Here is a 27,736-nt window from a genome sequence, read left to right as displayed (position 1 = left end):
TATCCTCATCAATACTTGTTTCTTGTGTTTTTGATTTTAGCCATTCTGACAGGTGTAAGGTGATATCTCATTGTAGTTTTGCTTTATATTTCCCTCATGATGAGTCACATTGAGCATCTTTTTATGTGTCTGCTGGATATCTGAATCTTTGGAGAAATGTGTATCCATGTCTTCTGATCATTTTTTTAATTGGATTATTTGTTTCTTTGGTATTGAGTTGTATCAGTTCTTTATATATTTTGGATACTAACTCTTTATAAGATATATCATTTGCAGATATCTTCTCCCATTTAGGAAGTTTCCTTTTAGTTTTATTGACTGTTTGCTGTGCAGAAGCTTTTTATTTTGATGTAGTACCAATAGTTTATTTTTGCTCTTATTTTCCTTGCCTCAGGTTTTATTTTCTTTTTTAAATAAAAAGTGTATATATTTAAGGTAACAACATGATTTGATATACACATACATAGTGAATTGATTAGTATTGTCAGCTAATTAACGTATCACTCCTCACATAGTAACAATTTATTTTTTTGTGTGATGAGAGCACCTGAAACTTACTCTGACCAAATTTCCAATATTCAATACAGTATTATAATTATCATGCTGTATATTAGATCTCCAGACTTATTAATCCTACATAATTCCAACTTTGTTCACTTTGACCAACATCTCCCCATTGTCTCTTCTTCCTTGCCCCAGGAATTACTGTTCTACACTTTGCTTCCATGTAGTTCACTCTTTTAGACTCTACTTATAAGTGAGATCATGCAGGGTTTTTTTCTGTCTGTCTTATTTCACTTAGTGTAATGTTGTCCAGGTCCACCCATGTTGTTACAAATGGCAGAATCTCTCTTTTTTTTTTAAGGCTGAATCACACACACACACACACACACACACACACACACACACACAATCTCTTTACCCATTCATTTGCCAATGGAAGCTTAGGGTGTTTCTATATCTCTTAGAGGTGACTGGTTTTCTTTTCTTTTTTTTTTTTTTTTCTTTTCTTTGTGTATATACCCAGAATAGAGATTAATGGATCACATAGTAGTTCTATTTTTTTATTTTTTTGAGGAACCTCAAAAACTGTTTTTCATAATGTTTTTCATATTGTTTTCCATAATGGCTACACCAGTTTACATTCCCACCAAGAGTGACAAGAGTTCTCTTTTCTCCGTATCCTCAACAACACTTGTTATCTTTTATTATTTTCATCATCATCATCATTATTATTATTATTATTGGTAATAGTCATCCTAACAGGTGGGAGGTGATATCTCATTGTGGCTTTGAGTTGCATTTCTCTAACGACTAGGGATGTTGAGCATCTTTTCATGTATTTGATGGCTATTTGTACGTCTCCTTTGGAAAAATGTCTATTTAGGTCCTTTGCCTATTTTTAATGAGTTGTTTTTTGTTTTGCTATTGAGTTGAATGAGTTCCTTATATATTTCGGATACTAGTCCCTTATCATATATGTGGCTTAAAAATATTTTCTCCCAATGTATAGGTTACCTTTACATTTGTTGTTTCCTTTGCTGTACAGAAGTTGTTTAGCGTGATGTAGTATACTTGCTTGTTTTTGCTTTTGTTGCCTAGGCTTTGGTGTCATATCTAAAAAATCAATGGCAAGGCCAATGTCAAGGAGGTTTTCTCCTATGTGTTCTTCTAAAAGTTTTATAGCTTCAGGTCTTATGTTTAAGTCTTTTACTTTATTTTGAGGTGATTTTTGTGTATGCTGTAATTCCATTCTTCTGCATATAGACATCCAGTTTTCCAAACACCATTTATTGAAGAGTCTATGCTTTTCTGTTGTGTATTTTTGGCACCCTTGTTAAAAACCGTTGACCATATATGGTTGAGTTTATTTCTGGGCTCTCTATTCTGTTCTGTCAATCTATGTGTCTGTATTTATGCCAGCACCATACTGTTTTGATTACTAAAGGTTTGTAGTATACTGAGAAATCAGAAAGTATGATGTCTCCAATGCTGTTCTCTCTCAAGATTCCTTTGGCTATGTGACGTCTCTTGTGAATATAAATTTTAGGATTGTTTTTCCCTTCCTGTGAAAAAATACCATTGGAATTTTGATAGGGACTATACTGAATCTGTACATCACTTTGAGTAGCATGGACAATTTAACAATATTAAAATTTCCATTCCATGAACATCAGATGTCTTTCCATTTGTTTGTGTCTCCTTCAATTCCTTTCATCAGTGTTTCATAGTTTTCAGTGTACAAGTCTTTCACCTCCTTGCTTAAATTTATTCTTAAGTATTTTAGTCTTTTTGATGTTATTATAAATGTGATTGCTTTCTTGACTTCCTTTTTGGATAGATCATCATTGGTCTCACTGACTTTCTTTTAAAAGCTGAATTTTAAGGGGTAATACCGAAGAGAATTTTCAAATGGACCTCTTTGTACCTTTGTTTTAGATGAGGTTCCAGAGGCTAAGAATGATTTTATAGGGCAAGTCATTGTCACTTCTAAAGCAGAGTTCTGGACCACCTATGAGGGGCATGTGGAGTGTGTTCTGTTAACTATGGCCCATCATCAATCTCAAGACTTGATAGGGGCAGAAGTGCCCCAGGTGAGGATTTTTTAAAAGGTATATTTACTTATTTATTCTGAGAGAGAGAGAGAGAGAGAGAGAGAGAGAGAGAGAGAGAAGTGGTGGAGGGGCAGAGAGAGAGGGAAAGAGAATCCTAAGCAGCCTCTACATACTCAGCACTGAAGCACTGAGCCCAACACAGGCAGGGCTGGATCTCAAGACCGACCAGGAGATCATAACCTGAGGTGAAATCAAGAGCCGGACCCTTAACCAACTGAGCCATCTTAGGCGCAGTGAAGATTTTTTTTTAAAGAGAGTTGTCAGGGTGCTACGAGTCAGGTCCCCTCTCACGTGGGTGGTGGGTAAAAGAAGAACCTGCCCCCTTACCTTAGCTCAAGTGAAGTGTGGTTTCAAGAGAACTACTCAGAGCTGTTGGCCTACGTGTCCTGGAGTTTGGGATGAAGAGGACCAGTGCTTGACTCAGGCTAAAGAGACTACACTGGGAGCCTATGCTTGACTAGTAGTGTTGAGAAGAGAGATATGGCCCTGTTGGAGAAGAGGAGCACTTCCACCAAATAGGAGGCCAAGGGGCATGTTTTCTCAGATAAAACAGAATGCCATGGAAAGAAATCTCACCCAGGAATATCTGGAGGAGCAAACAGCTCCTAAGGGGACAGACCTCCAGCAGCTCATGGGCTATTGGGGGATAATAAACAGAAGCCTGGTGGAGAGGCAGGACCTGCATCCTGCATCAAGGGGACAATAGCCACGGGCCAGTCCCAAATTTCTGAGAAATTTGCCAGAGTGGCCCATGAGGTCAAGATGGCAATTTTTATTCTCCCCACCCACAGGGCACCTACGTCAGATTGCAGTCAGCCTGACAAGGAAGGTCTTTTTCATCTACCGCTCTCTTCTCTTCTGCATGCTATGACCCCTAAAGCGAGGCCCGAACCAGGAGTGGAAGACAGGATTGAGCTGGACAATCAAAGAGACATTTTCTCCACCCTCCACAGACATAAAACACACAACCTCGCATCCCAGGCTTCTGCAGCTGAGGTACACCAACACACAGTGGGCAGAAAGGGAAGAAAGTTCTGGATCAAATTAGTTTTTGCAAGTTTTGACACTACATTTGTCAAGGCTTTTTAATTATTGACACAAGTCTGTTCTTGAGTCTGAAAGGGACCAGACAACATTTATTATATGAAAATCACCAAAAAAGCTTTCAGAGTCTAGGGAGAAATTATTCAACAGAGCTCATTTGGACAGGGAATAATGGGGAAAGGAAAAATCTTTTCTTTTTCTTTCTTTCTTTTTTTTTTTTTTTTGCTAATTTTACCCACTTTAGCTTATTTATTCAACAAAATGTAAAAGTGAAAGTTATTTGTAAGTTCAGGTTGCTGCTGTGATCTGGTTTGTCAAGCTCAAAGGTCCGAGACTTTGCCTTACTTTTTTTTTTTTTTTGAGAGAAAGAGAGAGAGACACACAGAGCGTGAGCAGGGGAGGGGCAGAGAGATGGAGACAGAATCTGAGGCAGGCTCCAAACTTTCGAGCTGTCAGCACAGAGCCTGATGCAGGACTCAAACTCATCAACGGTGAGATCATGACCTGAGCCGAAGTGGAACGCTTAACCGACTGAGCCACCCAGGCACCCCAAGACTTTGCCTTATTTCTATGTAAAACTGAATCTGAAAATATAATTTGTTTTTTCAGATAGTAACATTTTCACTTGACATTCTATTCTCTTGACAGTATCTAGCCACATAGCCACCTAGCCTTTCCTGCAAATGTGTTACTATACTCCATCAATGCACCTGCAGCACAAAGAGCCTTTAAACTCATAATGATATTAACTGGAGAACTGCACTTAAAAGAATATAGGCCATCAACTACATCTAAACACATGTGAGTTGGCTTCATCAAGCCCTAATGTCAGGATTATGTGCATATTGACCTTTACACCAGCATAAAGGAAATATATGGTGTGAAATCTTAATCTCTGCTCAAGACCCTTTGCCCATGGGAGGCAGATTGTTTGGGGAACGTGTGTTCACTGAATGGCTAAAGCAGTGTGTATTACTGGATTTCTGGTCTAGGAAGGGTTTCTAGGACCCGGTTGGGGGAAATGACAGGAAGCAGGACAGAGCTCATCACACATTGTGTGGGGTGTTTAAAGACACTCAATACTTTATGAAATGAACAGAAGAATAGGTCAACTGATAGTTTTTTTCCCCCAGAGCTACCTTGCTCCCAAGCAGGAAAACTGGATAAACAAATACTCAAAGTAAACTAGTCATCAAGAAGGCTACCCTTGGCTTATGGGGGATGGGTATGGAAAAAAATGAGAAACTCTTTAACAACTTGCAACATGAGCCCCAGGTGCAAGGTGGTTGAGAAGATGCAATGATGAGAATTTCCCAGGATTAAAGGAGAGCGCCGGAGTTTTGTATGAATTCTATACATATCTCTGGGCAATGAAATTATATTATAATAATGTTGAAAAGGGAAGGATAATGGATGGAAGAGGATTTTTTCTCCAATTTATTTCTGACTGAGGAAATGTTAGCCCCACTTTTGGAGGCTGCATTTCTCAGAAAACACTGATCCAGAGAAGAGAAAGATTAATATAGGCATAACTGTCATGTTGACCTTTTCTTATCAGCTATACCAGCTTCACACGGGAATGGATTTATTCAGTGTCTAAAGATATTTATTGAGCACCCATCCTGTACTGTCAGAGGCAGTAGGGTTCAGGCTCTCAAACTTGTCTGGGCTCCAGCAATTTTTCTGGATCTAGGGCTGTTTCTCTGACTTCAGTTAAGTTATTTAAACTTTTTGTGCTTCAATAGCTTCATCTGCAAAATGGGGATAATAATAGTGCCTGTAGCATTGCGTTGTTGGGCGAATTAAAAGAGATAATACATTTACTAGTTTAAAACGCTGCCAGGCACATCAGGGGCACTCAAATACTAACAGATATTATTAATATTATTGCTTAATACTATAATATAATTGGGGTAGTTGGTTAAAGATTTAGGTAATTACCAGGCAAAAAACTGGTATGATAGTCTGCTAAAAAGCTTTTATTTATCCCTCATATTTAGGCAAACCAGCCATGCTGGATCTTCTGTTGAAGTACTCTCCATTGCTGCATACGCCCACTCTAGTTCAGATCATTATCACTTTACATCGCTTAGAATCTGCATCATTTGGTCTGCATGCTCTACCCTTGCTTCTACCACTTACCATACACATCACCTCTATTTCACCCATATTTTTCACATACTCACAAAGCCACGGTGGCTCTTTGTTGGCATTCTGTTCCAGTCCAAATCCTTGGCCCTTAACTGAAGCTCACCGTCACCTGGCACCTCACCTAAGCAAGCTGTGCCCACCCAACGAGCACCGTCAGCACTCACCCTGCTTGTCTTCTCATGCCCGACACTCATTTTATTTTATATCTGTGCTCAGGATGATTGTCTGAAGATCCATCTCTCATCTTTCTTCCACCTGAGTCTATATTTCCTTCCAGCTCCCTGTGCAGACCTCCCTGATTCCGTCCTCTGCTGTTACCAGCACTCCTCTACGTTGGCAGGCTAGCAAGCTTTCTCCAGAGCCCCTTCTTACTTTAACATCCAACATCTCGACCTGCGATTGATCTTGTGATCTGCTTCCCCCAGTGATCTACATTTGACAATCTTGTCCGATGGCATATCTTCTGGTGTCATCCCTCAGCCATTCTGACATGCTTTCTCATAAATCAGTAGTTTTGGTGCATCCCCTGGGAAGCTGCTGCCAACAGTCTGTACCTTTCAGTGTCTGATCCCCCACCCGCTAAGGATCAGGTGTGCTTGCCTGGAGAGTTAGACAATGGTTAGAATCATCCTGGACCTGGTATTTTATTCGAAGTGTTTGGGGGTAGAAGGATCTAGACTGTGAGGACCAGCTAAAGCTTGAGAGAAGGCTTAATATCAAAACCAACATCATCAGGTCCAAGAGTCATGTGCAGTCATAAAAAGAGGCAGAGCCAAAAGGCCTGTGGCTCTGTGGACAGTGAAAGAGGATGCTAGGCAAGTGGGTCCTGCTAGATTGTAAGCTCTGTGCAACTGGGTCCCTGCTTGTATTGTTCATCACTGTATCTCAGCACCTCTAAAGTTCCTGGCACCTTGTAGGCACTCAATGTGTATTTGTCGAATGAATGAATGTCTTGAACGATTGCTGGAATTTCTGAGGCCTGTTCTCTTAAGTCACACAACCTGTAGCCAATTCCAAGTCAGAGTTAGAAGGCATAGAGCTCTATTCAGCAGTGGGAGTCATGTACTGCCCCACCTGAGATTGGTCAGGTGTCTCTGACTGTTCCATCCCACTGGCTTGTCTCATCTCCCCATTTAGCTTGTCAGCCTCATGTCTTTTCCTAGGACAGTGCTGCCGTTGCAGCTGGGACTCAGAAGACACCATCAGTTCAGGTTGAAATGCACGGGGCTCCCTGGGTAACTCTTACAGTTGGCTCTGAGTTATAAGGTTCTCCTTCTCTAGTAGAAGAATATTGTTTCCATTACCTTACATTTGTTTAAAAAGTACCTTTTCGATGCAGAAGAAAAAAAAGATACAAACTGGATGTTTGCAGCAAGACATATAGCTTAATAATTATGACTGAATTATACGGTGCATTCCATCTTAGAATTTGGACTGAAACCATAGGCTTTTGAAGTTGGTTTCCATGACATGTTCCATCCTGCTTCCTTTCTTAAAGAACACAAAGGGTGGATCCTCCCAGCTTCTGAGACATTGTGTGATTTCACAATCACCCTCCAGATTTTCAAGACAAAATTTGGATTTTTCAGTAGTAATTCGGGGTTTATCCTAAGAAAATAAGTTTTATTTAGCTATAATGAGCCACTGATTTAACATTTTTTTGACATTTCAGACTGAAAATTGTTCCAAACATAATTTATTATTATTTTGACAGAGGTCCAGATTTTGTAAAGTGAGAACTAGCTACTCTTATTATACCTGAGCCTTGATCTAAAATAGGGTTTCTCCGGAAACCGTCTTGCAGTGTTGGTAGGAATGCAAACTGGTGCAGATGCTCTGGAAAACTGTGTGGAGGTGCCTCAAAAAATTAAATATAGATCTACCCTATGACCCAGAAATAGCACTGCTAGGAATTTACCCAACGGATACAGGAGTGCTGATGCATAGGGGCACTTGTACCCCAATGTTTATAGCAGCACTTTCAATAGCCAAATTATGGAAGGAGCCTAAATGCCCATCAACTGATGAATGGATAAAGATGTGATTTATATACACAATAGAATACTACTTGGCAATGAGAAAGAATGAAATCCTGCCATTTGTAGCAATGTGGACGGAACTGGAGGGTATTATGCTAAGTGAAATAAGTCAGTCAGAGAAAGACAGATACCATATGTTTTCACTCATATGTGGATCTTGAGAAACTTAACAGAAGACCATGGGGGAAGGGAAGAGGGAAAAAGTTACAAACAGAGAGGGAAGGAAGCAAACCATAAGAGACTCTTAAATACAGAGAACAAACAGGGTTGATGGGTGGTGGAGGAGAGGGGAAAGTGGGCGATGGGCACTGAGGAGGGTACTTGCTGGGATGAGCACTGGGTGTTGTATGGAAGCCAATTTGACAATAAATTATATTAAAAAAAAACAAAAAATAAAACAGGGTTTCTCAACCTCGGAACTGTTGACATTTGGACCAGATAATTCTTTTTTGTGGTGGCTGTCATGTCCCGTGCCGTACATTATGTAGCAGCATCCTTGGCCTTGGCTAGTAGCACCCTTCCCCCAATCGTGGCAACAAGAAATGGCCCTAGACACTGACAAATGTCCTTGGGAGGGAGAGTGGCAAAACTTCCCTGGTGAGACCCACTGATCTCAAACAGTCCTGAGGTTCAGTGTGGTAGGATCTTTTCTTAATGAGCTCTTGTGACTCTCCGGGATTTTCCCAACCATATCAGCTTAGTGTGACAATAGCTCAAGTAACATATGTTCCAGCTTTTTGATAAATATGTTTATTTGACTGTATTCTCCTTCCCTAATACTAGAACTATTTTATATTGCAGGTTTCTTAAAGGGAACAAATGTCTTTTTCCTTTCCTTGCATTTCTTCACAGAAATAAGAATGATGTTTGGTCTGATAGAAGCATTTTAATGTATGCCAACTAACCCCATGGAAAACTCACCTAGAAGAAATGAATTTCTGCTTTTAACTGACAGAATATTAATGTCATGAGGGCATAGTTGTTCTCTTTTCTTTCTTTTTTTTTTAGTAGTCTTTTAAGTCACATTTTTATTTATTCATTCCTTTATTGAAGTATAATTGACAAATAAAATTTTAAGGTATTTAAAGTGTATATCATGGTAATTTGATCTACACGTGCATTATGCAAGTCATGTTTTATTTTTATTTTTTTAATAATTTATTGTCAAGTTAGCTAACATACAGTGTATACAGTGTGCTCCTGGCTTCAGCAGTAGATTCCCATGATTCATTGCTTCCATACAACACCCAGTGCTCATCCCAACAAGTGCCCTCCTCAGTGCCCATCACCCATTTTCCCTGCCCCCCAGCCCCCGACCGCCACCAGCCCTCAGTTTGTTCTCTGTATTTGACAGTCTCTAATGGTTTGCCTCCCTTTCTGTTTGTAACTTTTTTTTTCCTTCCCTTCCCCCATGGTCTTCTGTTAAGTTTCTCAAGTTCCACATATGAGTGAAAACATATGCTATCTGTCTCTCTGACTGACATTTCACTTAGCACAATACCCTCCAGTTCTTTCCAAGTTGTTGTGTATGTCAACTAACCCAACCCCGTGGAAAACTCAGCTAGAAGAAATGAATTTCTGCTTTTAACTGGCAGAATGCTAATGTCATGAGGGCAGAGTTGTTTTCTCTTTTTGGTCCCTGTTGTATTCCTAGTACCTAGAACAGTACCTGGGACATAGTAAGAGCTTAATGAATATTTGGTAAATGAATTATATCACTTCCTTTCTAAAAAATATTAATTGAACTCCCAGCCTCATTTCCTTTGGGAGAACATTGAGAAACCTTAGGCTGGGGATTAAGGTTCTCTTTATTCTGCATTTTCTAGTCTTCTTTGCTACACAATCCCACCCACTGACACAAGCTTATCTACTAACATTTTGTCAAATTGTCACCCACATCCTCACCAACGCTCAACTACTCACATTGTTCTCTTGGTTTAGAATGTTTTCTTCAAGCTCTCAACTGAGTCAAATAAATACAACACATACTTAAAGGGTCATCTTATTTTCTCTTTTTAGTAACATTTCTTGACTCCATGTACCCATGGGATCTCTCCTTACTTAAAACCCGAGACTTGCTGGTCTGCACCTCTCCCTGAGCATTTTAATTCTGTAAGATGTAACACCTTTCACCTCACTATTTTGAATTATCATTTTTATGTGCACATATTATCTCTTTCCAAGTACACTGCGACCTTTTTGAAGGCAGGAACAAAACATCATCTCTTTTTCAAGACAGCATGGAATCTATTAAATGACATTTGTATAGTGAAGGAACAGTATTCTCATTAATTCTTTTATTTATTCATTTATTCCACTAGTATTTTTGTGTGTCTACTCTGTGCTAAGCATATATCCCCTGTCCTCATGAAGTGTTCAGACCAGTTGGAGACAACCTGGTATCACATGTGGATAGAACTAGATTTAGAGTCAGAAGACTTTGGTGTGAATACTAACTTTGTCACTTACTAGCTGTGTGATCATTTAAGCCCTCAGCATCTCAGTGTCTTCATCTGGAAAATGGGGACAATAATGCTTGCTCTGTCTACCTCTCATAATAAAGATCAAACCACATTGCATTTTATGTGCAAATATTTTCTAAATGACAGGACATGGTGGTTTTAATTTGTCTACAAATTCTTTGATACTCTTCCCTTCAAGAGGTGGAGCCTAAGTCTCTTCCTCTTGAGTATGAGCTGGACTTAATGACTCACTTCTAACAGATACAATAAAACAAAATGATGCTGTGCAATAAAAAGGCAGTGTGGCTTTCGTCTTGGTTACTCTATTTCTTGAGTTAGTTGGTCTGAGGGAGGGCTGCTGCCATAATGTGAGAAACCTTTATGGAGAGAAACCATGTGGTGAGGAACGAAGGCCTTCGGACAACATGCTCAAATTTGAAAGCAGAACCCTCGGCCCCAGTCAAACCTTCTGATAACTAAAGACCCAGCCAACCCCACTTGACGACAACCCCATGAAAAAAACAGAGCCATATGACCCAGCTTAGCTGCTCCTGGATTGCTGACCCTAAAATCATGTAAGACAATACATGTTTTAAAAGTTGCTAATTTGGGGAGCAATTTGTTATGTAGCACTGGATAACTGGATAATACGTGGAGTACTAAAGAAATTTAAGGCGTTATTTTTGAATATGCTAATATTTGTTGAATGAAGAGTAACATAATCTACTATAGTTTATTGCCGAATGATGAGTTAGAAGTGGAAGAAAAATCAGCTTCAAATAAAAATTTCAAAACATTACAAACTAGGAAAAGTCAGATGGATGTAAAATTTCTGATGGGTGATTTGCAGACATTTCGCACCCTGCCACATGCTTCATTTTCTGAGAGGTACCAACCTGTGACAGTGACTGCAGGCTGTATGCCAAAAGGCTACAGTCTGAAAGAATTGTTCATTTCTACCAACTGCTTTTGTTTTATTTCAATTTCAGTTCTCATTTTGAGCTAAAATTGATAGTTTTAATTAAATAAGAAATGAGAACTGTACTCCTCTACACAGAATATACATTTTTTTTGTATTAAAGAAAGTAACCATGGTTCTTTGTTAAACACAAAGGCCACAGACATGGGAATTTATGATTTGTTTGCATCAATACGACCTTCTGAAAGTCACTGCTATCCCTTTGCCATAGTAACACTGACCCAGCCTGACCTCCATTATTAATAATGCCACTGGGAGGCTGAATTCATAGTCCTCACCAGTCAACTTTGTCAAAATTAATTTGAACCAGAACAAATTTAAATTTAAAACTATCTAACTACATCTGATCCACAGGATGCCCATTTATAACCAATTTCTTAAACACCCCACTGAGAACACAGTTCTAGAAGAAGACTGTCAATTTATTAACCTATTTAATAATAAATACAGAATTGAAATTTCTCACTGCATATTTATTGACCCTAATCTTGCCAGAACTTCAAGTGAAAGGCTTTGGAAGCTATGTTAATTCTTTAAAGCCATAAGAATAGTACTTACTATGTTTACCTAAAATGGTATAGCTAATAAAAGAACACGAATCATACAGATTTTCTGAAAATGTTTTCTCTGTCAATCTGCTTGGTTAAAGGATGGACAGCTCATGGGAAGTAAAACAGTATAGTCACCAGTTGCAGATGACATGCTACTAAGTAGACAAAATCCTAAAGACTCCACCCAAAGTTACTAGAAGTAATAAATGAATTTGATAAAGTTTCAGGATACAAAATTAATACCTAGAAATCAGTAGTTTTCCTATACACTAATAGAGAAGTCTCAGAAAGAGGCATTAAGAAACAATTCCATTTATAATTGCACCAAAAAAAACCCTAAGAATAAACTTCTTAGTTAAGAAGATAAAAGACCCATACTCTGAAAACCCTAAAACATTGATGAAAAAAATTGAAGATGGCACAAATGGAAAGGTATTCCATGCTCATTGATTGGAAGAATTAATACTGTTAAAATGTCCATGTTATCTGAAGCAACCTGCAGATTCAATGCAATCCTCATCAAAATACCAACAGCATTTTATGTCCATACTACCCAAAGCAATTTACAAATTCAGTGCTACATGCCAAAAGGCAATCCCTAGCAAAATACCAACATCATTTTTCACAGGACTAAAACAAATAATCCTAAAATTTTCATGCAATCACAAAAGACCCTGAGTAGCCAAAACAATCTTGAGAAAGAACGAAGCTGGAAGTATCCCAATTCCAGATTTCAAGATATACTACAGAACTATAGTCATCAAAACTGTATGGTACTGGCACAAAAATAGATCTGTGGAACAGAATAGAGATCTCAGAAATAAACCCATGCTTGTATGGCCAGTTAATCTATGACAAAGAAGGCAAGAATATATAATGGGAAAAAATCTCTTTAACAAATGGTGCTAGGAAAACTGGGCAGCTATACATAAAAGAATGAAACTGAACCACTTTCATACACCATACCCAAAAATAAATTAAAAATGGATTGAAGGCCTAAATGTGAGACCTAAAACCATAAAAATCCTCGAAGAGAACACAGGAAGTAATTTATCTGACATTGGCTACAGCAACATTTTTGTAGATGCTTCCTAAGGCAAAGGAAACAAAAGAAAAAAATAAACTATTGGGACTAAATGAAAATAGAAAGCTTTTACACAACAAATGAAACCATCAACAAAACAAAAAGTCAACCTACTGAATGGGAAAAGATATGTGCAGATGATATATCCAATAAGAGGTTACAAAATATGTAAAGAGCTTATACACCAAAAAACAAAAATCCAATTAAAAAATGGACAAAAGACATGAACAGACATTTCTCCAAAGAAGGCATCCAGATGGACAATAGGTTCAAGAAAACATGCTCAACATTATTCATTTTTATCATTTCGGAAATGCAAATCAAAACTACAATGAGATATTACCTTATACCCATGAGAATGGCTAAAAACAAAAACAAGAAACAACGAGCACTGGCAAGGATGTGGAGAAAAAGGGAACCCTCATGCACTGTTAGTGGGAATGCAAACTGGTGCGGCCACGGTGGAAAACAGTATGGAGAGTCCTCAAAAAATCAAAAATAGAACTACCCTACGATCCAGGAATCGTATTACTGGGTATTTACCGAAAAACACAGAAACACTCATTCAAAGGGATACATACATGTTTGCAGTCTTATTTACAATAGCCAAACTATGGAATCAGCCCAAGTGTCCATTGATAGATGAATGGTTAAAGAAGATGTAGTGTACATATATACAATGGAATATTATTCATCCATAAAAAAGAATGAAATCTTGCCATTTGCAACAACATGGATGGAGCCAGAGGGTGCAATGATAAGTGAAATAAGTCAGTCAGAGAAAGACAAATACCATATGATCTCACTCATGTGAAGAAAGAAAAAAATGAGCAAAGATTAAAAAGAGAGAAAACTCCAGAAACAGATTCTTAACTATAGAGAACAAACTGATAGTTACCAGAGGGGAGGTGGGGGGGGGGGGCGGGAAATGGGTGAAATAAGAGATGGGGATTAAGGAGTGTACTTGTCATTATGAGTACCAGAGGATGTATGGAATGGTAGAATCACTATATTATATATCTGAAACGAATATAACACTTTATGGTAACTAACTGCAATTAAAATAAAAGCTTAAAAAATAAAGAACCTATACAACTCAACACTAAAAAACAAGTCTGAATTAAAAAAAAATGGGCAGAGGTGCTGAACAGACATTTTTTTCTACAGAAGACACAGATGACCAACAGACACATGAAAAGATGTCCAACATCACTAACCATTAGGGAAATGTAAATCAAAACTACAATGAGATATCACCTTATTCCTGTCAGAGGAATCAAAATAAAAAAGACAAGAAATAAAAAGTGTTGGAGAAGGAACTCTCATACACTGATGGTGAGAATGTAAATGGGTACATCCACTGTGGAAAAATAGTATGAAGAAAAAATAAAAAATAGAAATACCATATGATCCAATAATTCTACCACTGGGTATTTACCCGAAGAAAATGAAAATACTAATTCAAAAGGATATATGCACCCCTATGTTTATTGCAGCATTATTTACAATAGCCAAGATACGAAAGCAACCCAAGGGTCTATTGATAGATGAATGGATAAGGAAGACGGAATATTATGCATCCGTATGTGCTATTTGCAGCAATATGGAGAGACCTAGAGGGTATTATGCTACATGAAGTGAGTCAGACAGGAAAAGACAGATACCATATGATTTCACTTACATGTGGAATCTAAAAACAAACACAAATGATCAAATGAGCAGAATCAGATCTATAAATACAGAGAACAAACTGATGGTTGCCAGAGGGGAAGGGAGAGGGGGGATGGGCAAAATGGGTGAAAGGGAGTGGGAGATACAGGTTTCTAGTTATGAAAGGGGTAAGTCATGGGGATGAAAGGCATAGCAGAGAGAATATAGTCAGTGGTATTTTAACAATGTTGTATGGTGACAGATGGTGGCTATAGTTGTGGTGAGCACAGCACAACATAGAGGTTGAAATACTATGTTGTACACCTGAAACTAATGTAACGTTGTGTCTCGACTATACTCAAATTAAAAAAAAAAAATAATTAAAAAAAGAAAAAAAGAGAAAGGAAGGCTGTGTGAAAACATGCTTACTTGTAGGAGATACTCTGTTGGCTGGAGAAGTTCGGGTGCCAAGGGTAGGTGTGACAACATTAAGCGGAGAGTCTGTCGGAGGGTTCATGGAGCCTGAAAGGATGAAATGGATATTAATGATGACCATAATATTGTAACAGAAGGATGATGTATTGACTTAATTTCCCCCACAATTTTGTCTACTCATCTAACAATTCATTAATGAAGGCCTATTACGTTCAAGGCTGTGGGATGCAGCGGTGAATGACAAAGACATCGGGCTGCGTTTAAGGACCATAAGCCTAGATAACAGGCAGGTAGCCAGGCGTTGTGTTGAGTGCCACGGGGTGCCACGGGGGTGCAAAGAAAGGGTACCAACCGAGATTGGAAGGTCAGGGGAAGCTTCCTGGAGAAAATAACATTTAACCAAGACCTGGTAAAATAATTATAGCAGCTAATATCGTGAAGTATTTGAAAAGCAATCATACAGTTTACAAATCCACAAGCCTGCAAAATTTTATCGGCAAGAGAAACAACGATGTAATGCTCCAACTGGATGTAACGTCAATGAACCTAAGACTGATGGCATTATTATTGCTTTTTCTCAGATGCCTTTTTTTGGTCACAAAATTTTTATTTGGCTATAACTTTTCTCAATGTGTGTGGGGGCAGGTAGGGGTGAAAGGGAGCCTAGAATACATTGTTTTATCATATTATACACTTACGCCAACTCCTTAAGCTTCTATTATTGAACTGTAAAATAGTCCTATTAGCAGTATAAAACAATCCAAAAATGCCAGAAGGATCTATTAACTTTAGGAATGTCTGGGTTAAATATGGTTAAATGATTTTCAGGCTAGGGGATTTTGTGATTTTCTACATATAATGACATTGGGTGTAATGTCACACATCTGGTGTGCTGTGTCTATTATCTGGACATTTAATTATAAATTATACTATTGGTTCTAGCCTGTAATTTGCTTTAAGGGAAAAGGATATATAAGTTATGCCACCAGATAGCACATAGAACGTTGGAAGGAATTTGTTTTTGTAATCAAGATGTATCCATGTTTTATTTTCAGTGTTGGCAGTATTGTTGTTGCTGTTGGCTGTGGGTAATGCTCACAGTTGGCTCTGACCGGTTATCATATTATCATGTAAATGATCCCTCGCTATTAACCTCTGAGGAGGTGGGTGTAGGGTGGGGAGAAAGTCACATGGAGAGTATACAAATAGGCTGGTGGAATGACCATCCTCCTCCACCCGAACCATCTGAAACATATCTGAACACTTCAGCACGACATACAAATCTGATCATTATTTTCTTCCCCCCATTACAATCCCACTTCATTTCCTGAAGTTGCCTATCATTTTTACATCTCAAATCATACCCTCAACCCAACAGGTGATATTTCAATCCGATCTCTGTGGATTATTTCTTTTTGCATATGCTGTTTCCTTATACTTACCCATCGCAGACTTCCTGGTATGCACCTTCTCAAACTTGAAAGACCCTAGGGATCTTTGCAATGTGCTCATAGCCCTCAGTGTTTACCCTAGCAAAAGCCTTATTGCTCTATATCATCAGTATACCCCTCAACAGAAGTGATTGTGAAATCTCTGTGTTTCTGATTCCTGGCAAATGCAGGTATATGAATGAATGAATATAGATTCCTTTTTAACAATGGAAGAGAGAAGACCAACTTTAAGTACATTATCTGACTGCTGATGCATAATAAGCATCATCTTCCAAAGTAGTGACCTTAATAAGATGGAACATGGGCCAGGAAAAATAATGCCTAGGTGTTTTTCTCTGTAGATTGATTGGAACAGAAGTTGGCAAACTATGGCCCACAAGTCAAATCCACCCACTGCCTATGTTTGTAAATAAAGTTTTATTGGAATACAGCCACATCCATTTGTTTATGTAATGTCTATGGCTGCTTTTGTACTACAATGGCAGAGCTGAGCAATTGTGATAGAGACCATATGGTCCACAAAGCATAAAATATTTACTATCTGGCAGATAAAAACAGAAAGTTTGTTGACTCCTAGAAAAGAAGATGTTGATAGGTTGTGCTCAATCCTGGATTTCTACAATAGGAAGCATTTATTTTTCATTGATGGAACATTTCTATTTTAAGATGTTATTCAGCCATATTTCAACACCACATATCTTTGTAATCTGAGAAGTTCTTGCCACACAGAACCTTACAGTGTATCAGGGAGTTGTTACTGCAAGATTTGTATTTTAAGATGAACTCTTTGCTCTGTAACAAATGATGCATAGCTTTCAAGATGAAATGTGCAGCCAAAAAAACAAACAAACAAACAAACAAAACCAAAAAAACCAAACAAAACAAAACACCAAAGAAAAAGAAAACAAAACAAAACTCAGGGGATGTAGAAAAGAGTGGCTAAAACTTAACAGAAAAAAAAAAAAAACCTATTTCCCAAAACTCAAATGCAGAATTTGGCAGGAAGATATCAGCCAGTTTTCAGACCATTACATTTGCCATCATGCTGTAAGTGGTTAAGCTGCTGGCCGAAAGCAACTTCATCTGTTCCTGAGTGTGTCCTATCTGCAGCAGGCCTGGCAGGGTGCCCAGGACCATCCTCATGGGCAGTAGTGGCCAGGTGTCTGTCCCCTAGGGCAGCTGGTCAGTTCTCAGACTTCCTCAGAGCTCGAATCAGCCCTTAGCTGGTCCACCTAGAAATGAACCAGACTCCAGGCCTTGCAAAGTCTTTGCTTCTCAAAATGTGGTCCATGGTGTCTCTTAGGAGCTTGCTAGAAATGTAGGATCTCAGGCCCTGCCCCTCCACCTCAACTTAATGAATCAGAATCTGCTTTTTAACAAGATCCTTGGGTAATGTGCATGTATATATTAAAGTATTTAACTGGAGCGCCTGGGTAGCTCAGTAGGTTGAGTATCTATCCTTCAGTTTAGGTCATGATCTCACAGCTAGTGAGTTCAAGCCCCACATTGGGCTGGCTGCTATCAGCTCAGAGCCTGCTCCGGATCCTCTGTGCCCCTCTCTCCACCCCTCCCCTGCTCATGCTCTCTCTCTCAAAAATAAAATAAACATTAAAAAAAAAGTCCTTAATGGATATCCTAGGATCCCAGGATCCTAAGGATCAGTCAGGGTATGAGAAAAATCATGAAATAAGTATTTGTCTGGCATATTCCACCTCAACATTCAGTGGTTCTCTTGCCCCACTACTAACATATCCCTTGTTAATCCTGTCTCCACATCCAAAAAATAGACATACATAACTTTCTTTTCTGTCCCAAATGGAAATCCTTTTAATGATGAATGGCAGCTGGTGACAGTGAGGACATTACCCACCCCAGGGGGCATTTGCACTCAACTTTTGTTTTAAAATGAAACAAAACATCCCCTCCACCTCAAAACAAAACAAAACAAAAGTAACTCTTTCTATATACCAAAAAATTGGCCCTGCAGCGCTACAATTTTAGACATTCTGATAAGCTAGGCTAGCAGTGAAGCTACCTCTGCCTCTCCTGCTTAAGCGAGTATCTTTAAACTTTAGCAAATCCCCTGAGACCATGCGATTGGTTAACCTTCCTTTGTATATCTATAGATTTTGGATTCTTTCCTAGAAAGAACAGAGCACTCCTGCCCTTCAGAAAACATGAAGCAGGGGCACCTGGGTGGCTCAGTCAGTTGAGCGCCCCACTCAATTTCCGCTCAGGTCAAGATCCCAGGGCAGTGGGATCAAGGCCTGTGTCCTGCTATGCGCTGAATACTGAACTTGCTTAAGATCCTCTCTCTCTCCCTCTGCCCCTCTCCCTTGCTCACTCTCTCTTTCTAAATATATATATATATAAAAGAAAAAGGAAACAGGTAGCAGATTCCCTCACACAACCCCCAGCACTGAGATAAGGTCTTTAGCTGGTTACCGCCAAGTCTGCACCTAATCAAGAAATGTTACAGACTACTGAACCCCCCTACCAATCCTAAGCCCCTTTAAAACATCCTTAGGCTAGGCAGAAACCACAGAGTCGGCCTCTGCACAAGAGTCCATCTTCTCCCCAGGTGGCCGGCCTCCTGAACAAAGCTCATACTCTTTTCCAGTCAAAACTCTCTTGAGTATTGATGGCCTTTTGAGTGAGGGGCAGCTGAACTTGGGGTTTGGTAGCAGCAGGGTAAAGTATTTTGGAAAGAATTTTTTAAAAAAATGTATTCACTGTTGAATCACAGGAATCTGTAGGCCCTCGTACTCAAATAGATGCCTGATGAGCCACTGACCACCCTACGCCGACCCCTTTCCCTTTCTCAGTTTACTAGAATAAGAATCCCTGAGCATTTGAACTCACTGGGAGACCAGGAGATAGGTGGGGAAGGGAACAGCTCAGAGAGCTGTTAGCTTTCAGGCTTCTAACTGTTCTCTGGGAGCAAAGGGAAACCAAAACTCCTCTTACTAAACCTCCTTTCTGCTCTGTAATATTCTCAGAATTTCTCTGCTTTAGATTTTTCTTCTAGATTTTCATCTCCATATCTGTCAACAGTAATGGCCTGATAAAGCAGTAACTCTTACACAAGGCATCAGAAGTTTTCTTCAGGGTTCATAAAGCTCCCAGCAGTGCCCCCACAAGCAGAAAGTGTTTGGAACTAAGTGTTTAAGAACTTACAACAAGTAAGGAAGTATGATCCAGGGATGACATTGCTTTACAGAGACTACTGCATCTTCTAAATCATTCTTAAAGATATATGCTAGAATATGACCAGAATGTAAGCTATAACTTTGGGAAACTGAACTCTTCAAGATTTATTGTCTTTAATATTTGATCGTGAAAGATAAAAATTCACTTGACAATTTAAAAATAACCATCTGCTCAGAGCCTAAAATTATACTAGATCAAGGACTGTCCTATAAAATTGGAATTATGGTGTGCTTTGGGTATCAGGATCAGTGCTCTCCCTTATTATCCCAAAATTATAGCACAGTTCAAGAGAATGAGAAGCCACAGACTGGGAGGAAAACATTTGCAAAAGACTCATCTGGTAAAGGACTATTATTCAAAATATATAAAGAACACTTAAAACTCAACAGTAAGAAAACAACCCACCTGATTAAAAAATCGGGCTGAAGACTTTAATAGACACCTCACCAAAGAAGACATATTGAAGGCAAATAAGCTTCATATAACATGTCGTCAGAGAAATGCAAATTGAAATAACAAGATACCACTATGCACTTATTAGAATGGCCAAAAACCATAACACTGACAATATGAAACGGTGATGAGGATGTGGAACAACAGGAATTCTCATTCACTGCTGGTGGGAATGCAAAATGGTGCAGCCACTTTGGAAGACAGTTTGGTGTTTTCTCACAAAACTAGACAAAGTCTTATCTACAATCCAGCAATTGTACTCCTTTGTATTCACACAAAGGAATCGAAAACTCAGGCCCACACAAAAACCTGAACATGCGTGTTCAAAGCAGCTTTCTTCCTAATTTCCCAAAGTTGGAAGCAACTGAAATGTTTTTCAGTAGGTGAGCGGGTATATTAGACTATGGTACATGCATAAAATGGAATATTATTCAGTACTAAAAAAGATAAGCTGTCAAGCCATGAGACAACATGGAGACAACATGCTAAATGCATATTACCAAATGAAAGAAGTCAATCTGAAAAGGCAACATAGTGTGTAATTCCAACTATATGGCATTCTGAAAAGGGAAAATTGTAAAGACTAAAAATATCAGTGGTTGCCAGAGGTGGGGGATGGGGGTAAAGGATGTATAGGTAGAGCACAAAGGATTTTTAAGGCAGTGAAAATTTAGGGCCTTTTGAAGCTGTAATGATGGGTACATGTCAGTGCACATTTATCCAAACCCACAGGATGTACAATGCCAAGTGTGAAACCTAAGGTAAATTATGGACTTTGGGTGATTATGATGTGTACAGTTGTAACAAATGAATCGTATTCTGGTAAGTGATGTTGATAACAAGGGAGGCTATGCATGTGTGTGGAAGGGTATACAGGAAATCTCTGTACCTTCCTCTTACTTTTGCTGTAAACCTAAAACTGCTCTAAAAAATAAAATCTTTAAATCAAGACAAGCTCAATTTTAACATCAGAAAAGACTGGTTTTTCAAATATGGTTCTGTCTGTGATGGGAATAAGGTTCTCCATAGGAATTTGAGGTTATTTGGTCTTTAGCTTATGGCCTTAAAGTCTGCCAAAGTTACTGGCAAATCTATAGGAGAACCAGCTGCCTTTACCCCGTTCCAAGACCATAGCCTTACCTGTGTCCAGCCTTCTAGAAAGGAGGTGCATTTACTTCTGAGGGAATTAGGCAAAATTGAGTATGGATGTTTTAGTGTAAACCCATGATCATTTCCGGATGATTAACTAAAAGTTCGGAGAGAGATGTGTTTGTGTGTGTGTATGTACACACATACACAGGCAGCATTACAGGCATGATGCCACTGTCCCAGATTCACAATGGCACCTACTTCTGAACAGGGGGACGGATGTGTATTGAGCCACATACCCTTCCCAACTAAGGCTCCCGGGAACCAAATGGCTGCCTGTATGAAAGGGCCGGGTAGGACCCAAGATGCAGACACTGGCCTTGAAACAAAGAGGAACTTTCCCTTATAAACTACCTTGGGTTTTATGAGTATGTTATAGACTACAATTTCTCTGAAAATAGGAAGGTGGTAAAAGATGTTAACGGTCCTGCAGAGTTGTGATAACGGCTAACAAATCTGTTTAAGTATTACTTTGCTGTTATACATGCATGTTTGCTAGTTGTCATTACAAACTTCTATTTTTTATAGGCAATCTGTTGTCACTGCATTTGTTGAGACATTTGTTCACATCTTTTGTGTAGCAAAATCTCCATTAGTTGGTCAGGTTTCGAGTAGTCAATATTCCGGTTCGTCAAATGTTGTAAATAAGTAGAATGATCCTACGTATCAATTTTCAAGTCATAAAAATCTTCTATTTGCCCAATTCTGTGCTTCAACTTAGGGGCACTAAAATCATTAAGATACAGTCTTTATCCTCAAGCTTTTTATATCTCATACATGGTTTATCCATTCCTAAGTATTAAAATTATAAATGTTATATGTAATTAAAGGTTGTTAGTGACTCAGAAGAGATTTTAGGATTTTAAGAATCACTCTTGATCATCAATGTATTAGTGTTAATTTTCATTATATGGTAGATTAACATAAAGTTATTATTAATGAAATTTGAAAAAATTGCCATATTCACTAGAAATTCTTTAGAAACAGGAATCAACTGCTTTTTATTTGAAGAAATTCTTTTAAGCAGAGTCCCATTTTTCATCAAAAGAGGCTTGATCCTACGAAATTTAGTAATTTTGAGTTGTGTAGAGGGTCTTCCGAGATTAAAACACCATGGAAATAATGAGCACTCTATTTGTTCTAATTAGAAATGTTCTGAGCTTATGGCAGTCCTGGCCGCCCCTTGTTGACCTTATTAAATAGACAACTCACCCAAGGAAAAAGTGATCTTTTCAGACGAGATATTCCACACTTTATTTCCAGGGACTGGGGACATAGCCATGCACCAGATGGTCAGGTTGTTTGGTTGGGCTGGCTTATTACCATACACCCTTGTCAAAACAGACTTCAGCTCCCAAAATCCACTTTTGTCTTTTCTCTCTTCGTTAGTAACGTATATTTCTAGAAGACAGATTAAGAACAAGATCGGTCAGCAACATTTTCTGCTATGAGCCATACAGTGATGGCAAGGAATGGCTGGGGATGTGCTGGAAGCCGAGCTATCCCAGCCTGATGGCAAGGCCCAGGCTGTGGACGGATTGGTGACTGCAAGGCGGCCCACCGACAGTGAAGCTTCTTGGAAGCTTTTAGGTAATATGGCTTTAATAAAAGTATCTGGGGTATTGTCTGTTGGGGAATTGCCCTCGACAGGCCCCCTGGGAAAAGAACTATTAGGAAAGAAAATAAGGTTCCGCAAGAAACTGTGCGGCCTTACATTCAGCCCTTGCCATCCCCTATGGAGACTCCTCTACTTACAGGAAGGATAGCCTCATGCATTTGCCAGCAAACAAGGCCAAAAAAGGAGAGACATATGGATTTGAAAGCCCCACTCCTAAGGAGTGTATCTACAGGCACAAGTCACTCTAACCCCTAGGCTCACTTGGCCCCCTGAAGGCATGCCAGATGATGATTGAACCTAGTCGGTTAAAGTACAGAATGGTTCATTAGTTCCTAGGTGCATTGTCTCTCTGAGAATGTATAAGGCATGGGTTTCTAAGGCCCTCTTGGCCCCCTCCTGGCACCTCAGACCCAGGCGAACACTTTCGTTCCTCAAACCACAAATGGTTTGGGGAAACAACTAAGCGGTCATGTCCCTGTAACTGTTCCACTTGAGGTGTTGAGCGATAGATGACCTTTCATGAAAACAGCAGAGCAAACGCTCTATAGATTACAGATAAACGCAGATGCATAATGGAATAATGCAAGAAACTAATCAATAATCAAAGGGTATGAGGCAACATTACGAGAAAATCGCCATGTTATTTCTTAAAGGTTGATTACACATAGGAACATTTTCAAAATTAGGTAATGTTAGAAAAACATAGATGACGTATGCTACAAGGAAATCACTAGCATATATAATGCCACATTTACGGCAATAAATCGGCCAGTTCAACACACTGCTGTTGTCCGTGTCCATTTTTATTTTTGTTTTTTCTTTTAGTTTTGTTTTATTTTCACTTTTTCACCGACGCTGTTCATCCTTCAGGAACCCCTGGTTGCTGGAGCAGGTCTCCGGCAGGGATGGTTCAGTTTACGGTAACCTAGAGTCTAAAATGGTCAAACCACAGCTTCTGGGCAGTGAGGGTCTGTTCCGCCAGGCCTGGAGTTACCCTAAACTGTTTGGCTCAAGCTCTTGCATGGCACTGATCCATAGTCAAAGTACGGAGTGTGTTGATTAATAGCATTGCTTTGTTGGTGACCGTGGGTCCAAGGAGCTCGGGGGCCAGTTGTCTTAGCTCATCAGCATTGTTTATTATTGACTGATACCGGTAAGATTAATGATTTGCACCTGGCCCAGGCTAGAATCTGGGAAGGCTCTGCGGTTGAGTGTGTCTACATAGCAGGAATCCACCTAAGTAAAATATAAAACAAGCTCAGCCAAGACTCCACTTGGGGTTCCCTGCTTCTAAGGTGCTCTGTGCCATATTGGTTGTCTCCCCTTTGCAAAGGAGCCCGTGCCTGATTTCACTGCCCCCCTTGCTGTAAATCTGTACATGGGATGCATACCTTTACTTTAATGGTGTTGTTATATTGTATCCTTTTCCTGAAATAAGCTATAGATTTATAGCCATTGTCATTTGGGTCCTGTGAGTCTCCTTTAGAAATAGAAACTATTTAACTGCCACTGTTAGTACAACCTCCAAATAGCACACATGGCAGCAGGAAATTAACGTAAAACCATCTGTCACTGTAGGCCAGAACTTTCTGGACCCTTATGGCTTCTTTACACTAAAGGCTCTAAATGCTAGTTTTGAAGTTGTTACTTACCAAAGTAATAACTACATGTGGTAGAATTCTGACCACAATGTCTGGCCTCATGGTCCAGAAGAGTAATGGGCACATCAAACCAGGGCTTACTTAACAGGAGACCATACCTATAATGACCCTTAAGAAAGATTTTCAGGATTGCATCCGGTCATGATTATGGGTGAATTGTTTTTAAAGTGAATAACAAAACCAGTAATAGTCTCAAAATGAATACAGTGGATCAATACGATCATTCATCAAGATAAACTTTTTATTTTTACCCATTAAAAATAACAATGTAGCAAGAGCTATGTGACTCAGTTACTGTTGAAAACATATTGAGCTTTGAGAAAAAAATGACTCAGGAGGAAGAAGAAGGGCTGTTGTCCCAGGCAGGGGCTGGCTGGGATTGTTCTGGCACAGGCTGCCATGTTTATCGCCTACGAAAAATACGGCTTTATGCATTCTCATCGGAGCTTGTCTCAGTGTGTGTCCCTGCTCCGAGAATTTTTAATCCTCCTGGTGGAGTTCCTTGTCATAAAGCCCAGTCCTTTATATGTACTTCCTCTAGTCTTCCCCACCCCACTCAGATCCTTAGAAGAAAAAGTGGCAAGTATTTATTTATTGATTTGAATCAGTGGTGCTAAGTTATTTGAATTAAATGAAATTATTAATACGTATATATTGAATTAAACTTCTTTGCCCTCATGTAAGAGATCTGCTTTGACTAACAGTTGAGAGTTAAAGAAATCAGGGGTATTTCTTAATTTTGGAAATGTTACCCACTCCCATCCTCTTCGAGGCACTAGATGGGGTATCAGAAAATGGCATCTGGTAGGCAAGATGATGTTTGTCTTGGAATGAGAATTGTTCTTAAATGCCAAGATCAGCTCAGGAAATGGCAATTTCTATTCTTCTTTGTTTTCTTTCTTTCTTTCTTTGCCAAACCCATTTCCATTGACTGATTTCCTTACCTTCTTTTTCACCTTGAGGAAAGCCTCCTTCTATAAACCACATGAGATTTGCTGTGGGAAATACGTTCCTCAGGGAGCAGGTAAATGTTCTCTGGGGGTAAAAGCAGAACACAGAAAGGCTTATTTGCAAATTCAGCAGAAAATTGTACCCCTTACATCCCGGCCAACTGTCACATGGGGCAAATTGGCAGAAAACAATTTTCTACACTTTCAACAAGGCTATGTTTACCTTTCAGAGCTTATGTGAAAAAGTGAGCTACAAATAGACTGTCTCCTATAGACATGTCATGAACTCATGGCTGGAAGCATAGGTCAACTTGGGAAGAATCTAGGACTAGACTAATATTGCAAGTCTGGACTCTGGGTTTTGGAAAAAGAAGATCACTGTTCTACCCAAGAAGAATAAAACAGTGTTAAATGGAAGCCAAAGACTAAAAAGGAAGAAGCTCTAACAGTCAGAGACCAGAAAAGAATATTCTGTTACACTCTAAGCTAAAAGATATCCACATTTGGGTTGTTTCCATTCCCCAAATAATGTAAAGTATTATTTGCAGCAATAACCACAAAAACCATTATTGTGAATATCTCACTTTTGACTTGTAAAGAGTTTATGCAATTGACTTTTCATGTTATCATCTTAACGGTCCTCTAGGGTGGGGTAGGACACAACTTATCATTGCCATTTGACAGATGGGGGAACCAAGGCACAGAAATCACAGGATGGTTAAAGAGAGTGGAATGTAGTTGATGGCACAACTGGGAACTAAGTTACCCCATTTCCAGTCCAAGGTATTTTCTGGTAAAACACATTGTACTGAAATATGAGAGAAACAGAACAGGTAGCTTAGAGATAGGTTTAGTTATGTTTTATTTCCAACACCATTATTTGCTCTTTGTGAGATGGTGTTTTTTTTCAAAATCCTGGTGAAAATACCCAAAAAGAATTACTGGATCTCATTATTATTATTTTATCTGAGACACTATAAAATTGTATTTCAATCTTTTTTTAAACATGCCACTGCATGAGGTGTTTTTTTTTTTTTTTATGTTATTTATTTATTTTGAGAGACAGAGAGAAAGAGAGAGAGTGTGTATGCATGTGAGCAGGGGAGGGACACGGAGAGAAAAATCCCAGGCAGGCTTTGCACTGTCAGCACAGAGCCTGATGTGTGGCTCGATCCCACAAACCATGAGGTCATGACCTGAGCTGAAATCAAGAGTCAGATGTTTAACTGATCGAGCCACCCAAGCACCCCAACACCGTCCAATTATAATACCATGTAGAGTTGTTTGTTGTCTCATCAAGAGATGTATGTATTTCATATATGACTGGTCTTGGTTCTTAGCTCTCAAATATTTTCCACAACTGATGAATTTACTAGTTAACTAGTAAAGAACAATTAGCCATACGTAATACATGGTGTGCCAATTTCTTCACAGACTAGTTGCACCCAAAGAATCTGGTCCTGAGCAGAGCTGAAACACCAAATTGAAGGACACTAAAGTAGAATTTTCTGGTGAGATCCTACTGAAGTGCAGTTTAGCATCCCTCCACACCACTACCAAAAACCCAAGGCAAACATGAGACTTTCAGAAGCGACTATCTGTGGAATCCAAAATGGTGGGTAGTGAACGCTGCAGCTCCCAGTTTTCACATTCATGCCACACTTGACAATGGAGACGTGTGACAGGAATAAAAACCCGTGACATATGTCACTTTTTGTCCTAGAAAGCCAAAAATAAAACCAGGTTCCCTAAAATATATTCTTATTTAGTGAAAGAAAGAGAGTGCAATTTATTTAATCCAATGAAATGCCAAAGATTGATGTTTACCTTCAAGTGACCCACAAAAGGATGTAAAATGTTAAGAAACAAGTTGTAAAGGTTTTTATTAATGCCAATACTTTTAACCTCTCTCATGACTCATTTTCTCCATGCTCGGTTAACCTACCATAAGATGATGATATGGTAATATCAGGAACAAGTAGGGGTTCCATTATATTATAAAAGCAACTGGCTCACTGAAGAAATCTCTTGTCAATTTAATAAAAACGTTAAAAAGCTTTAACTCTAGTGGATTCTCTGAACTCGGATTTTATGGAGCGATTCAGATTTCAAATACTCTATACCACCTCCAGACTGTGTTCCACGACTTTGTTTTGGAATGTGCTTGATGTCCTGAACACCTCCCAGTCTCTCTAAAATTGAAAAACCACAGACTAAACTAGTTCAAACTGAAG

At 39.1% G+C, this 27,736-nt stretch overlaps 1 protein-coding gene across 3 annotated transcripts in view; it reads right to left on the bottom strand.

Moving 5' to 3' along the window:
* CD96 (CD96 molecule) overlaps nt 1–27,736 on the bottom strand; it is a 94,866-nt gene that overhangs the window by 24,334 nt on the left and 42,796 nt on the right. For all 3 annotated transcript variants that reach the window (XM_049628156.1, XM_049628154.1, XM_049628155.1), the window contains exons 6-8: nt 25,497–25,587; nt 22,486–22,674; nt 15,005–15,097 (exon numbers count right to left, since the gene is read on the bottom strand). In XM_049628156.1, coding sequence (XP_049484113.1) covers nt 15,005–15,097; nt 22,486–22,674; nt 25,497–25,587 — 373 coding nt within the window. The remainder of the gene's footprint in view (nt 1–15,004; nt 15,098–22,485; nt 22,675–25,496; nt 25,588–27,736) is intronic.

The sequence above is a fragment of the Panthera uncia genome, chromosome C2 (genome assembly GCF_023721935.1).
Source record: "Panthera uncia isolate 11264 chromosome C2, Puncia_PCG_1.0, whole genome shotgun sequence".
NCBI classification, from domain to species: Eukaryota; Metazoa; Chordata; class Mammalia; order Carnivora; family Felidae; genus Panthera; species Panthera uncia.
Note: the sequence above shows the minus strand (reverse complement) of the source record. Positions and strands in the feature narration are given on the sequence as shown.